Source organism: Hibiscus syriacus, unplaced genomic scaffold (assembly GCF_006381635.1).
Source record: "Hibiscus syriacus cultivar Baekdansim isolate YM2019G1 unplaced genomic scaffold, ASM638163v2 tig00111582_pilon, whole genome shotgun sequence".
Taxonomy (NCBI): domain Eukaryota; kingdom Viridiplantae; phylum Streptophyta; class Magnoliopsida; order Malvales; family Malvaceae; genus Hibiscus; species Hibiscus syriacus.
Genome location: NW_024063126.1, coordinates 10,810,746 through 10,824,757, shown reverse-complemented (window position 1 = coordinate 10,824,757; position 14,012 = coordinate 10,810,746). Strand labels below are relative to the sequence as shown.

The 14,012-nt window shown below is 35.0% G+C and overlaps 1 protein-coding gene across 1 annotated transcript in view; it reads left to right on the top strand.

Annotated features, from left to right (window-relative positions):
- LOC120165436 (F-box/LRR-repeat protein At3g26922-like) overlaps positions 1 to 10,606 on the top strand; it is a 28,683-nt gene extending 18,077 nt beyond the window's left edge. Inside the window, exons 5-6 of the mRNA XM_039174953.1 lie at positions 10,193 to 10,363; positions 10,493 to 10,606. Coding sequence (XP_039030884.1) covers positions 10,193 to 10,363; positions 10,493 to 10,606 — 285 coding nt within the window. The remainder of the gene's footprint in view (positions 1 to 10,192; positions 10,364 to 10,492) is intronic.
- Positions 10,607 to 14,012: the final 3,406 nt, after the last annotated feature.

Genomic DNA, 14,012 nt, shown 5'->3' with positions numbered 1-14,012 from the left:
TAAAACATTTATCTAAAAATAATAAAAAAATATTTATTTATTTAAAAATATCATAAAATGGACATTCAGTTACTTTAAGACTGTCCTTTCTTAATATTGAAAAATAAATAAATATTAAAAATAATAATTTTTCCTAAGAAAATAATTTAAATAGAATAATATGTATTTTCTGGTTTTTATAAGTAAAATATTTATTTATTTTTAAAAAATCAGAATAGGACATCTAGTTGCTTTAAGACTGTCATTTTCTTTGATATTTGAAAAATAAATAAATATTATTAGTTAAACAAATATATATATATATATATATATATATATTTATATGAAAAATATAATAATAAAATAATAATTTAAGTAATAATTTAAGCATATTGGAATTGAAATGATAATAATACAAATTAAATTGCAATTAAATAGTGACTAAAACATATAAAATTAAAGTAATAGGATTAAAATATAAAATATTAAAATTTACAACCCTTGTTCGTAGTATTATAAAAAATATAATTACTAATAGTGTAATTAACCCTAATTATTAATAGGTGATTAAAAAATAATTATTGAAAATTAAAGGCTCTAATTCGAATAAGAAAAAGTCTGAGTGCTAATAACATAATTTACCTTTATTTAATTAATTCGGGTTAAAATAATAAATATTAAACTGTAGGGGACTAAATTAGGTATTTACCCTAAATATATATACATATAAGGATTAAAATAAAATAAAATAAAATTTAAAGACAAAATTAAAAATGCTCATAAGTGTAATTAGTGACTATAATGAAAATTTACAAAAATGTAGGTATCACGCATATGATTTGGCCATTAGCGTAAATTACACATATACCCTTACCCAAAACGTCATCGTTTGGGAGGGGATATAAACCCATAAAACTGGCCATTTTAGGCCATTCTTCTCATTCTTCTTATTTTCTCTCTATCTCTCTAGTTGAGAGATGAAATTCTCTCTGTCATCTCTCTAAAATAGAGAGGGAGAGACCACCGGACGGCAGCCGTGCTCCGGCACCGACCACCACCGCCGGCCACCGCTCACGGTGGCCAGAACTCCCAAATTACCCCAAAATACCAATCTCGGCCTCCTAATGTCGATTCCAACCTTTATTTTCCCTAAAAACCTTTATATTTTCGTAGATCTAATTTTTTTTACCTTCGACGTTTGGTTTCTAGCAGCAAGTGGAGGCTATGGTGAGTTGTCTCTTTTCCTTCTTTTTTTCATTTGTTGTTTGGTGGTTTGCTCCGTTGGCTCTTTGTTTCTTGGTTGCTATTTTCCCCTGTTTTGTGTTATTCGTCGTTGCTGGTTTGCCTCTATTTGTTATTTCTGTTGTGGTTGTTGTTCTCTCGTTCTTGCTCTATGTCTCCTCTCTTTTTTCCTCTCCTTTTCTTCTCTGCAGGAGATGGTCATTTATAGGCCTCGTCGGTGTCTTCTTCGGACCAGTTAAAGGAATGGCCCTCAATGAGTCACCGAACTATGGTGGTGACTTACCATAGGGTAGCAACGTGGACAAGGCAGCTGGCTTCTGGAGGCTTCAGCGTGGCAGCAGAGCGTTTGATCAACTGGCAATGCTGGAAGCTGCTGCAACTGATGCATGGAGGGGCTGCTCGCTGGAAGCTGCTGGAAATGATGCGTGGAGGGGGCTGCTCGGGTAAAAATTTAGTGTCTACAGTTGCCACTCTTTGCTCATTCTTGTGTTAACAAGAATAGGGCAAAGACAAAAAGACAATAAATTTTTGTTCATTTGACTTCTCTTGATTAAGATGGAAATGTTAAACAAGTTCTTCTTTGTTTGGATTAGTTCTTCTCATTATGAACTCTTCTATTCTTCCACTGAGGATGACAATTTATCTTCTTCTATGATGTAATCTAGCAAAAAGTTGAACAAATTCTTCTCATTATGAACTTCTTTTTCTTTTTCAGATGAGTTCTTCTCATTATGAACTCCTTCTGGAAATGCTGATCTTCAAAAGAGGGATTTGTTGATTCAACTCCATATGTGATGAATTAAGGTAAGGTTGAACAAATTCTTCTTATTATGAACTTCTTTTTCCTCTTCAGATGAGTTCTTCTCATTATGAACTTTCTCTGAAAATATTGATCCTCAAATGAGGTTCTTCTTTCATTCAATTCCATAGGAGATGAATCAATGCAAGGTTGAACAAGTTCTTATCATTATGAACTTTTTCTTCATCTTCAGATGAGTTCTTCTCATTATGAACTTCACCTGGAAATAGCTCTGTTGCTCTATCTCTTTTTGGAAATGGAGTCAAGCAAAAGGTTGAACAAGTTGTTCTTCATTATGAACTTCCTTTTCCTCTTCAGATAAGTTCTTCTCATTATGAACTTTCTCTGGAAAAGTTGGTGTTGATCTATCTCCTTCTGTGATAGAGTCATGCAAAAGGTTGAACAAGCTCTTCTCATTATGAACTTTTTCTTCCTCTTCAGATAAATTCTTCTCATTATGAACTTTCTTTGGCAACGCTGATCCATCAGTTGATAAATTTGAAGAAAAGGTTGAACAAGTTCTTCTCATTATGAACTTTTCCTTCCTCTTCAGATGAGTTCTTCTCATTATGAACTCTTCTGGAAATATTGAAAACATTCTATCGAGAGGTCTTATGAATGGCCCTGAGGTCTTATCATCTTGCACTATAGGGCTTACAGATGACCCTGAGGCTTTAAGATCAAAAAGCTCTGGAAGGCTTTTTGAAAACATCATGCATTGTAGGTCTTATAGATGACCCTGAGGCTTTAAGATCAAAAAGCTCATGAAGGCTTTTTGAAAGTATCATGCACTGTAGGTCTTACAGATGACCCTGAGGCTTTAAGATCAAAAAGATCCTGAAGACTTTTTGAGAACATCATGCTCTGTAGGTCTTACAGATGACCCTGAGGGTTTTGAAAACATCAAAAAGCTCCCGAAGGCTTTTTGAAAACATCCTGCACTGCAGGGCTTACGGATGTTGGAAATAGTTTACTAAGTAAAAACTATGGAAATCATTTTTTTACTTTTCAACAATTTCATTTTAGAAAAGATTAAATGAGAAACTTTGGAAAGCGTTTTCTCATTGAAATAATTTGTTGATTGGGTAACATGCCCCAAAATAATTTGTTGATTGGTTTAGGGTTCTTACAATACCAGATCAGATAACTCAAAGAACACTTCCAGAAGATGTTATTGGACCTCCTTATTTCTACTATGAGAACGTGGCGCTTGCTCCAGTTGGTGTTTGGACCAAAATGTCACGGTACTTATATGATGTAGAGCCAAACTTTGTAGATTCAAAGTATTTTTATACTACTACACGGAAAAGGGCTACATTCATAATCTGCCAATTGAGAACAGATTTCCTCTTATTCTGCTTCCTCCATGCAGCATACATAATGCTTTTCTATTGACAAAAAACTGGTGACCTTCCTGGGATCCAAGAACAAAGTTGAATTGTTTACAAACATGTACATGAAGTTCCATATTGACAGAAAGGATCCGTAAGCCTCTTGAAGCTTATGAAGATGAGCCACTTTCGAGTGTCCAAAAATATGTTCTTGATGAGTGCCGAAAATAGAATCTGGTATGGGTTGGAAGGAATAAAGTTGCTTTACTTGAACCTGATGAGGTGGAAATGTTTCTAGGTTTCCCTAAAAACCATACACAAGGAAGAGGATCTGCTAGAGACATGTTCTCCGATGGTATCAATGTTCTGTCTCTTTTCTCTGGAATCAGTGATGCAGAGGTTGCCTTCTACTGTCTTGGCATACCTTTGAAAACAGATGCGCAAGAACTGAATGATGATCGATTGGAGCAATTGATGAGTAGATTTCGCAAATTTGACCTCGGTGGTGGTGGCGTTCCGTGTAACAACCTTACCGGAAGACATAAACATCATCAAGATGAACTAGAAGATTTTTGTTGGCAACTTTTCTTGCAATGGCTGTTAAAGTGATTGTCTCTCCTGCTACTTCAAGATACACACCTACATATTCCACTCTTCCTGAACCATGGAAAGATTTAGTTGAAATGGGCTTTCAGTATCTCCCTTTAGAACAAAGTATTCATTCTCTATAAGTTGCTGATAATGTCACAGGAGAGCATCATAAGTTCATTTCTCCAAACTTTCTGGCTTCTCAGACCACTTGATTTCAAGAGTGCTTCATCATTTTGGCCTGACTTATTCTTTTCCTATAATAGAAGTAGAATAGGCAACAATTTACTTCAAGAACCTTCCTCATTTGAGACTGTCCAATTTGAAAATGTTTTTTCTCCTTTCTTTATCAAAGAATAACAGAATTTTGTAAAGTATTGCCCTTTTCAGGTTCACAATAGAATTAAATCATAAGACATAAAATTAATAAATATCAAATAAATCAACTACTCTTTTAAATCATTCAAAAAATCATAGTTCTATGGCATTTAAGGTGTAGGTTGATTCTGGTAAAGTAAGGTCTCTCAGATCAGTCCATCATATATATCTCTTTGGGTAAACTTGAAGAAATGATTGTTATGCTTATCTTGTAGAGATATTTCTCGTTATTATGCTCATCTCGTAGAGATACTTCTTGTGTCTGACTCTCAGGAACATCTTTCGGATGTGTGGTGCTTCATTAAGAGCTTAAGATCATCTCTTATGTCATTGTTGCACCATTTAATATTCGAGCCACCTTTTCAGGTTTTCAACTCGAATCCTCCTTTGGTTTCAAGATGTTATTCAAAATTTACATCTTGATCATTTTTCATATCATGCATTAAAGATTTTAAAGCCCAATTTTTGCAAATAAAAATCAATCTTGAGAGGCGAAATGAATTCTGAAGATATTCTCTTTTAATTAGATGCCTTCAATCTTGCTTTGCTTGACTTGGATCTGCTTTGCTGGGGATTTTCTCATGAGATTCATTCATTTCCAGTATTTCTTGCGCTTCTTGTTGAATATGAATCTTTGAATTAATTGTACTTGATCAATCTTGTAACTTGAGGCTCCATGAGTCACCCATCTTGGTTCAATTTTTTCCTTTTTTTTCTTTTTTTCAAGTATAATATTTCTTGACAGAATCTGAGTTTATTTGGTTTCTTAGAACTTTCCCATTCATTTCTGCCAAAATCAATGCTCCTCCGGAAAATGCTTATTTTTTACAATATTTGACCTTCCCAATTAGACATCGATTTCTCACGGAAATCTTTATGTATAGGCAAGATCTTTTTAAACACTAGATCATCCTCTTGGAACTCTCTCGGATGTGATCTTTCATCATTCGTTTCTGATGCATCTGCCGAGCTTGGATCCCTTCAGCCTCCTCTAATTTTAGCTCCTTTAAGATACAAAGTGATGGTATCTCAAATTGGTAAGACTGAACAAATAAGGTGTTGTCCCAGTGATGTTCGAATAGTATTTCGATATGTATATAAGGCAAAAGGTAGCTTCTCGTGCCAATCCTAGTAAGTTTCAGTGATCTTTGTAATGATAATCTTAATGTTCTTATTTGCTCCTTCAACTGCCTCATTCATCTTTGGGCGATATGTCAATGAGTTTGCATGCTTAAACTGTGCACAAAGTTCAGTCGTCTCATACATAGAAGTCTTTGTGAAAAGTTGTATCTCCATGGGAATGAATATTCAAGATTAACTTTCATTTACATGAAAATAATATAATTAATGCATGATATATTTATTTAAATCAATTGTTTTTTCTTCTTTGAGTATGCTCCAATCACTCGAAATTATCTTCGATAAGCTGGTCTATAATGCCTCATCTCGTCTCTTCTTGTAGGAAGATTCACGGATAATTGAAAGTTTGGTTCTTTTGAGGTCATTTGGTTTATGATGGTTTTGTATTTGAAAGGACAAAAGTGTGACTTTTGAAGTCGTGTATGTGGTGGAAGGTAGTATCATAAACCAGTAAACATCTGGATTTGGTCTCTCAAAAATAGGTAAAGATATTTCTTCAGAGTCTCAGATAATCATAGTGTCAGGATTTGGTTTTGTAAGGGTCAAGTAATTGGCGTTGGATGGGATATGGAAGATATAATTTTACCACTTGCCAAAGATCTATAACTCTTGAAAAATTAAAAGAATATTTAATCTACTTGATACTCAAGAATTTCAAGATTAAAACTTAATTCCTTGGTCATAACCATAAAAGCAACACAAATTTATTTATTGTACAAAGGGCGGAGAAAAGGAACAAAAAACAAGTTCAATCAAGTTGCTGAAAGTAGAAAGGTACTACAGTGGTAGATATCAACTTCCACTTGTTTATCAATCATGCCTCATTATAATGTTAGGTGTGTAATAGGACTAAGGTTTTTGTCCTCATTTACCCCCCATTTCTTGATCATCTTTTGTGTCAACTTCTTTGGATAAACCCTCGAATGCACAAATTTTTGCTTCTTCCTGACCAATTTCTATCATCATCTTCTTCTTCCCCGAGTGGAAATTGGGCTCAATTTTATATTCAGAACAGCTTCCTTTAGTGATGACAATTTTGTTCTGATTCTGAATGCATCTTGCAGCTGTGATTGGAGTAGTATTCACCAGACTCTTTATATTGCCCACTGCTTCACTTGTCCTCAGAATATCTGATATAAATGTTTGAGATTTCTTCAGAGTTATATTTTTCCCATTCATTCTTAAACCGGTGGGCCAATCTCGAATTACCTCTCTTTTCATTTCTTTCTCATTCTTTAGCATCAGAGAAGTATCATGAGTTGAATCTGTCATACATACTTTATATTCCTCAATTTTTCCTTTTTTCTTTTTAATATCTTCTACTGTATGATCTTCATTTGCCTTGACCGTGTTAACTTCATTTTGGGGTTTGAATCCCGATTATTTAATCAAAATGGATTGACTATTAACATCCACTCTTATGATTTTATGAACCAAAAGGTCTTGAACTTGTCTTTTGAAGTTACCGCAATTCTCGATGGAGTGTCCTCGGATTCCAGCATGATATTCACAAAAGACTTTCTCATTATACCATATCGGGTAAGGAGGTAACAAAGGCTTAGCCTGACATGTGCCAATAAGATGGGCTTTGAGTAACTCAGGATATAACTTGCTGCATGAAACTGAAGGAAACTTGGGTAGAATTTCCCCTGACATCACTGTCACATTACAATTGTTTTCTTTGCTTTCTTGAAGACCTTGTGACTGAGGATCTAGATGTTTGCTTTTTTTAGATTTCTTCAATGGTACTGAAATTTCTTCTATGCTTCTCTTCAACTTGATCTTTGTCTCATCTTCTGGGGTCATACCCGATTTTTGGAGATTTATCGAATTTCCACATTCCCTGGCAAAGTTCTGGTCATTTGTTTCCATTGTATCATCTACATTATTCATAATCCCATTCAAATATTTCACAACAGGATCCTCTAAGGGGTTCTCTACATAGATTACAATATTCACCAGGTCCATCAATTTGGTCAGTTGTTCCTTTGAATCCTCCTGGAACTTTTTTACTTGATCAATCATCTTTTGTTGTGTCTCGATAAATTGCTCTTGTAGTTTCTCGATTCTACTAACCCTTGCTAAAATCTCATTCATGGCTATTATCCTTCTTTAAGAAGACCAAGTTAACTCCACTTTGATTCTTTCATGGAATTTTCCACGAACTATTCCACGTTGTCATGATTAAATGCATGTAGAATAGTTTGAAATAAAATGTAATTATGCAAATATGCAAATGCAAAAATGAAAATATAAATATAAACGTAAAAATGAAAAAAATGCAAAATGAAAATGCATGTATGAAAAGGTGTTACTCAAGAGTGATCATCTTAGAACAGATTTCATTGAACACAAAAGTTTCCGTGCATCAAACAAAACTTTTATATATAGGGGACAACTTTTAGTCCTATCTTCAACAAAACTTTACATATAGGAGATAACTTTCCCATTTTCTTCTTGAAAGCTAAGTTAGTCGATCAGCTTATGGGCCGTATTGCTTGTCTGGACTACAGCTTCTTCCATGACATTCTGGTGTTTCATCTTCTATATCAGTTCTCGGAGTTGCTCATTTTCCCTTGTAAGAGAACTTTTGTGTTCAAGAAGTATATATATAAAAATTTTGAAAAGAAAGAATTAAAAATTAAATATATGAATTTTTGATTTTCTAATTGATAGAGACAATTAATAATTTGTTTTAAAGTTTGACCACTCCCCAGCAGAGTCGCCAAGCTGTAGTAACCAGTTTTCGCCCGAGTACGAATTTTTTATTTGGCGAGAAAAATGATGTGAATAAATGGTTTAAAATGTTTTGGGAGTCGCCATCGGCCTTTTGGGTCAAGTAGGTCGAATACCTAAAATTATCTTTTAAAAGAGTTTTTAAGGAAACATCAGTTAAAAGATAAACTGGTATGCGTTTTAACCAAAAATTCGTTCTTTTCAATAATAAAAAGGGATTCGTGGTCGATTACGTTTGGGGAAGGATTAGCACCCCCACAACGCCCAAAATTGGTACTCATTAATTATAAATTGTCTCTATTATTGAAAATTTAAAAATTCAAATATATTTAATTCATAATTCTGTTAAATTTATTTATTAATATATTAATATCTATATTTTTAAATAAGAAGATATTTATTTACTTAGAAATATCAGAAAAAGGGCTTCTAGGTGCTTTAAGACAGCTCTTTTCTTAATATTAAAATAAATAAATAAATATTAATAAAATATTTATCTAAAAATAATAAAAAATATTCATTTATTTAAAAATATCAGAAAATGAACATCCAATTACTTTAAGACTGTCATTTCTTAATATTGAAAAATAAATAAATATTAAAAATAATAAATTTTCCTAAGAAAATAATTTAAATAGAATAATATGTATTTTCTGGTTTTTATAAGTAAAATATTTATTTATTTTTAAAAAATCAAAATAGGATATCTAGTTGCTTTAAGACTGTCATTTTCTTCGATATTTGAAAAATAAATAAATATTATTAGTTAAACAAATATATATATATATATATATATATTTATTTATATGAATAATATAATAATAAAATAATAATTAAAGTAATAATTTAAGCATATTGGAATTGAAATGATAATAATACAAATTAAATTGCAATTAAATAGTGACTAAAACATATAAAATTAAAGTAATAGGATTAAAATATAAAATATTAAAATTTACAACCCTTATTCGTAGTATTATAAAAAATATAATTACTAATAGTGTAATTAACCCTAATTATTAATAGGTGATTAAAAAAATAATTATTGAAAATTAAAGGCTCTAATTCGAATAAGAAAAAGTCTGAATGCTAATAACGTAATTTAGCTTTATTTAATTAATTTGGGTTAAAATAATAATTACTAAACTGTAAGGGACTAAATTAGGTATTTACCCTAAATATATATATATACAAATAAGGATTAAAATAAAAATAAAATAAAATTTAAAGACAGAATTAAAAATGCTCATAAGTGTAATTAGTGACTATAATGAAAATTTACAAAAATGTAGGTATCACGCATATGATTTGGCCATTAGCGTAAATTACACATATACCCCCTATCCAAAACGACATCGTTTGGGAGGGGATATAAACCCATAAAACTGACTATTTTAGGCCATTCTTCTCATTTTTCTTATTTCCTCTCTCTCTCTAGTTGAGAGATGAAATTATCTCTGTCATCTCTCTAAAACGGAGAGGGAGAGACCACCGGTCGACAGCCGTGCTTTGATGCCGACCACCACTGTCGGCCACCATGAGCGGTGGCCGAAACTCCCAAATTACCCCAAAATACCAATCTCGGCCTCCTAATGTCGATTCCAACCTTTGTTTTCCCTAAAAACCTTTATATTTCCGTAGATCTAATTTTTTTTTACCTTCGACGTTTGGTTTCTAGCAGCAAGTGGAGGCTATGGTGAGTTGTCACTTTTCCTTCTTTTTTTCGTTTGTTGTTTGGTGGTTTGCCCCGTTGGCTCTTTGTTTCTTGGTTGCTATTTTCCCCTGTTTTGTGTTGTTCGTCGTTGCTGGTTTGCCTTTGTTTGCTGTTTCTGTTGTGGTTGTTATTCTCTCGTTCTTGCTCTATGTCTCCTCTCTTTTTTCCTCTCCTTTTCTTCTCTGCATGAGATGGCCATTTATAGGCCTCATCGGTGTCTTCTTCGGACCAGTTAAAGGAATGACCCTCTGTGAGTCATCGAACTATGGTGGTGACTCACCATAGGGTAGCAACGTAGATAAGGCAGCTGGCTTCTGGAGGCTTCAGCGTGGCAGTAGGGCGTTGGATCACCTGGCAGTGATGGAAGCTGCTGTAACTGATGCGTGGAAGGGCTGCTCGTTGAAAGCTACTGGAAATGATGCATGGAGGGGCTGCTGGATGGAGGGGGCTGCTCGGGTAAAAATTTAGTGTCTACAACAAACATTCTGAAAAGTCAATACAAAGAAGAAGTATGAATGGATGCCTTAGATCTTAATAATGTAGGCGCTTCGGAACTGATAAGTTGTTAGGAGGCCTTGAACGCAGCCTTTATCAAGGGATCTTCTAAGATGTGACAATGTTCGGAAGAGTGCAACCTTTCTCCGACTCGTTAAGTCTGTAGAAGATTCAGATGCAGGGATGTTTCACTGTCTGGATTAGGGACCTTTCTTGAATCAATATCCAAATCGCCCTTTCGGGTTTTCAATTTGGACCCATTATCGGTTTCAAAATGCCTTTTGCGGATTTTCATCTTGAACCCACATTCTTTCTTTTTCTTTTTCTCTTTCTTTTTTCTCTTTTTCCTTTTTCTTTCTTTTTATTTTTTTCAATTTAGGGTGCCCTTTCGGGTTTTCACCCTAAACTTTCTTTCATTTTCTTTTTCTTTTCTTTTTTCTCCAACTTATGACGTCCTCTTGGGTTTTCATCCTAAGAAAAATATTTCTTGGCTGCATCCGAATTAACGAGATTTGGCAGTTCTGGCCCGTCTATTTTAGCCAGGACACGTGCTCCTCCGTAGATGGCCTTTTTCACGACATAAGGTCCCTCCCAATTTGGCATTCATTTTCCTATGAAGTCTTTTTTGAATTGGCCAAATTCTCTTTAGCATAAGATCTCCTTCACAAAATACTCTTGGGCGCACCATCTTGTTATGTGCTCGAATCATTCGTGTCTGGTAGATTTGACCATGATGAATGAATTTCAATCTCTTTTCCTCTATTAGGTTCAGCTGATCATATCGGGATTACACCCATTATACATCATCCAGTTTGACTTCTGACATGACCCAGAGTGACAAAATTTCTACTTCAATGGGCAACACCGCTTCCATCTCATATGCCATTGAAAATGGGGTTGCCCCAGTCAAAGTTCATACCTAGGTTCGGTAAACAAACAAAGCAAAAGGCAATTTCTCGTGCCAATCCTTGTAGGTCTCATTCATTTTTTCCACTATCTTCTTGATGCTTTTATTTGCTGCTTCTACTGCTCCGTTCATCTTTGGTCTGTAAACAGTAGAGTTGTGATGTTTTATGTTGAATTGCTCAACCCAGCGTCCATCATTTTATTGTTCAAGTTTTTAGCATTATCGGTAATAATTCTTTTAGGTAAACCATACCGATATATGATCTCTTTCTTAAAAAACTTGCAAATAGTGAATTGAGTGACACTGCGTATAATGCAACCTCTACCCATTTGGTGAAATAATCAATTGCCACGAGAATGAACCGGTGACCATTCGAAGCATTCAGATGGATTTGCCCGATAACATCCATGTCCCACATAGAAAAATGTCATGAGGACGTCGTCACATGAAGTGGATGAGGTGAAACATTTATTTAATCTCCGTAAATTTGACACTTATGACATCTTCTAGCATAATTGATGCAGTCACTTTCCAGTGTGGACAAAAAAAATATATGTATCTCATTATTTTCCTTGAAATCATATGTCAATTCGCATGTGTTCCACAAACTCCGTAATGCACTTCCTCCACTATCATCTTCTCCTCTTCTGCATCTATATACCTTAATAGGACTTGATCATGACTTTTCTTGTATAAGACCTTCCCATCAAGGACATATCCAGCTACCATCCTTCTAATGGCTCTTTTATCAATTTTAGTGGCTTCCTCTGGATAATTTCGATTCTTGATGTATTGCAGAATGTCGTGGTACCAGGGCTTATTGTCTTTCACTTTCTCAATTTGATAATAATGAGCCGGGTACTCATACGACTTCATGTCAATTGGCATCATTTCAGACTCCCCGCTAGCCTTGAATGCAACTGCCAAGGTAGCTAAGGCATCAACCATTTGATTTTCTTCTCTAGGCACATAGTGGAAGGTGACTTCATCGAATTCTTCGAGCAGATCCAATATTAGATTTCGGTACTCCACCAGCTTTACATCTTTGGTTTCCTATTCTCCACAAAGCTGATAGATTACTAAGTCTGAATCTCCATATACCCGCAGGGTCTTTATATTTTGCCCCATTGTAACTCAGATCCCCAAAACACAAGCCTCATATTCTGCCATGTTGTTGGTGCAATCAAAATTCAGTCTGCTAGTGAATGGGTAATGATTCCCTTATGGGGAGACCAATATAACCCCGATGCCATGTTCTAATGCATTTGATGCATAATCAAAATGTATTTTCCAAGATCTTTCTATGGAAGTACTTGCTTCTTCTAAAGATATGGCCATTAAGTCTTCGTCTGGGAAGTCAAAGTCCAGCGGCTCGTAATTTTCATCAGTTTTGCTTGCCAAGAAATCTTATATGACACTTCCTTTTATGGCTTTCTGACTTACATGCTCGATGTCAAATTCAGATAACAGCATCTGCCATCAGGTTAACCTTCCAGAAAGAGCAAGCACACCTATCATGTACTTTAGTGGATCTAACTTGGAAATCAGCCAAGTGGTGTGATACAACATGTATTGCCTGAGTCTTCGTGTAGCCCAGACTAGAGCATATCAAACCTTTTCGATGGGAGGATATTTGACCTCGCAATCGGTAAACTTCTTGCTCAAGTAGTAGATGGCTCTTTTCTTCCTTCCGGATTCATCATGTTGACCCAAGACAGACCCCATTAAATTCTCGAATATGGATAGATACAAGAACAGAGGTTTGTCCAAGATAGGGACATCAGGATAGGAGTGTGAGACAAATACTCCTTTATTTTCTCAAATACAGTTTGATAGTTCTCATCCCACTCTCCAGGGTTGTTCTTTCAGAGAAGACGAAAGATTGGATCACACTTGTCGGTTAACTAAGATATGAACCGTGCTATATAATTCAATTTTCCTAGAAAACCTCAAACTTCTTTCCATGTTTACGGGGGAGGTAGATTCTGGATAGCCTTAACCTTATCAGGATTGACTTCGATGTCTTTCCTGCTGAGCACGAAGCCTAACAGCTTCCCAGATATTACCCCAAAGGTGCACTTACTAGGGTTCAGTCTTAGCTGGAATTTTATTAATCTCTGGAAGAGTTTTCTCAAATTCTCAACATGTTAATTCTCGGTTAGTGCCTTGACAATAATGTTATCGGTATAAACCTCGATTTCTTTATGTATCATGTTATAGAATAGGGTCATCATAGCTCTCTAATATGTTTCCCCAGTATTCCTCAACCCGAAGGACATCACTTTGTAGCAGAAGGTTCCTCACATCGTGATGAATGTGGTCTTTTCCATGTCTTCAGGATGCATCTTAATCTGGTTATACCCTGAGAATCTGTCCATGAACGAGAAGAATGTGTTCCCGATTGTATTGTCCACCAAAGTGTCTCTGTGCGGCAGAGGAAATTTATCTTTAGGGCTTACCTTGTTAAGGTCCCGATAATCAACACACATGCACACTTTCCCGTCTTTCTTTGAAACCGACACTATGTTGGACACCCACTCCAGATACTTGGCCAGTTGAAGGAAACCAGCATCGAATTGCTTCTTGACTTCTTCTTTGATCTTAAGGAGCATCTCAAGTCGCATTCTCCTTAGCTTTTGTTGCATGGGTTTGCATTCTAGTTTGATAGGTAGTTCATGGACTACTATATCTGTGTCTAGTCCT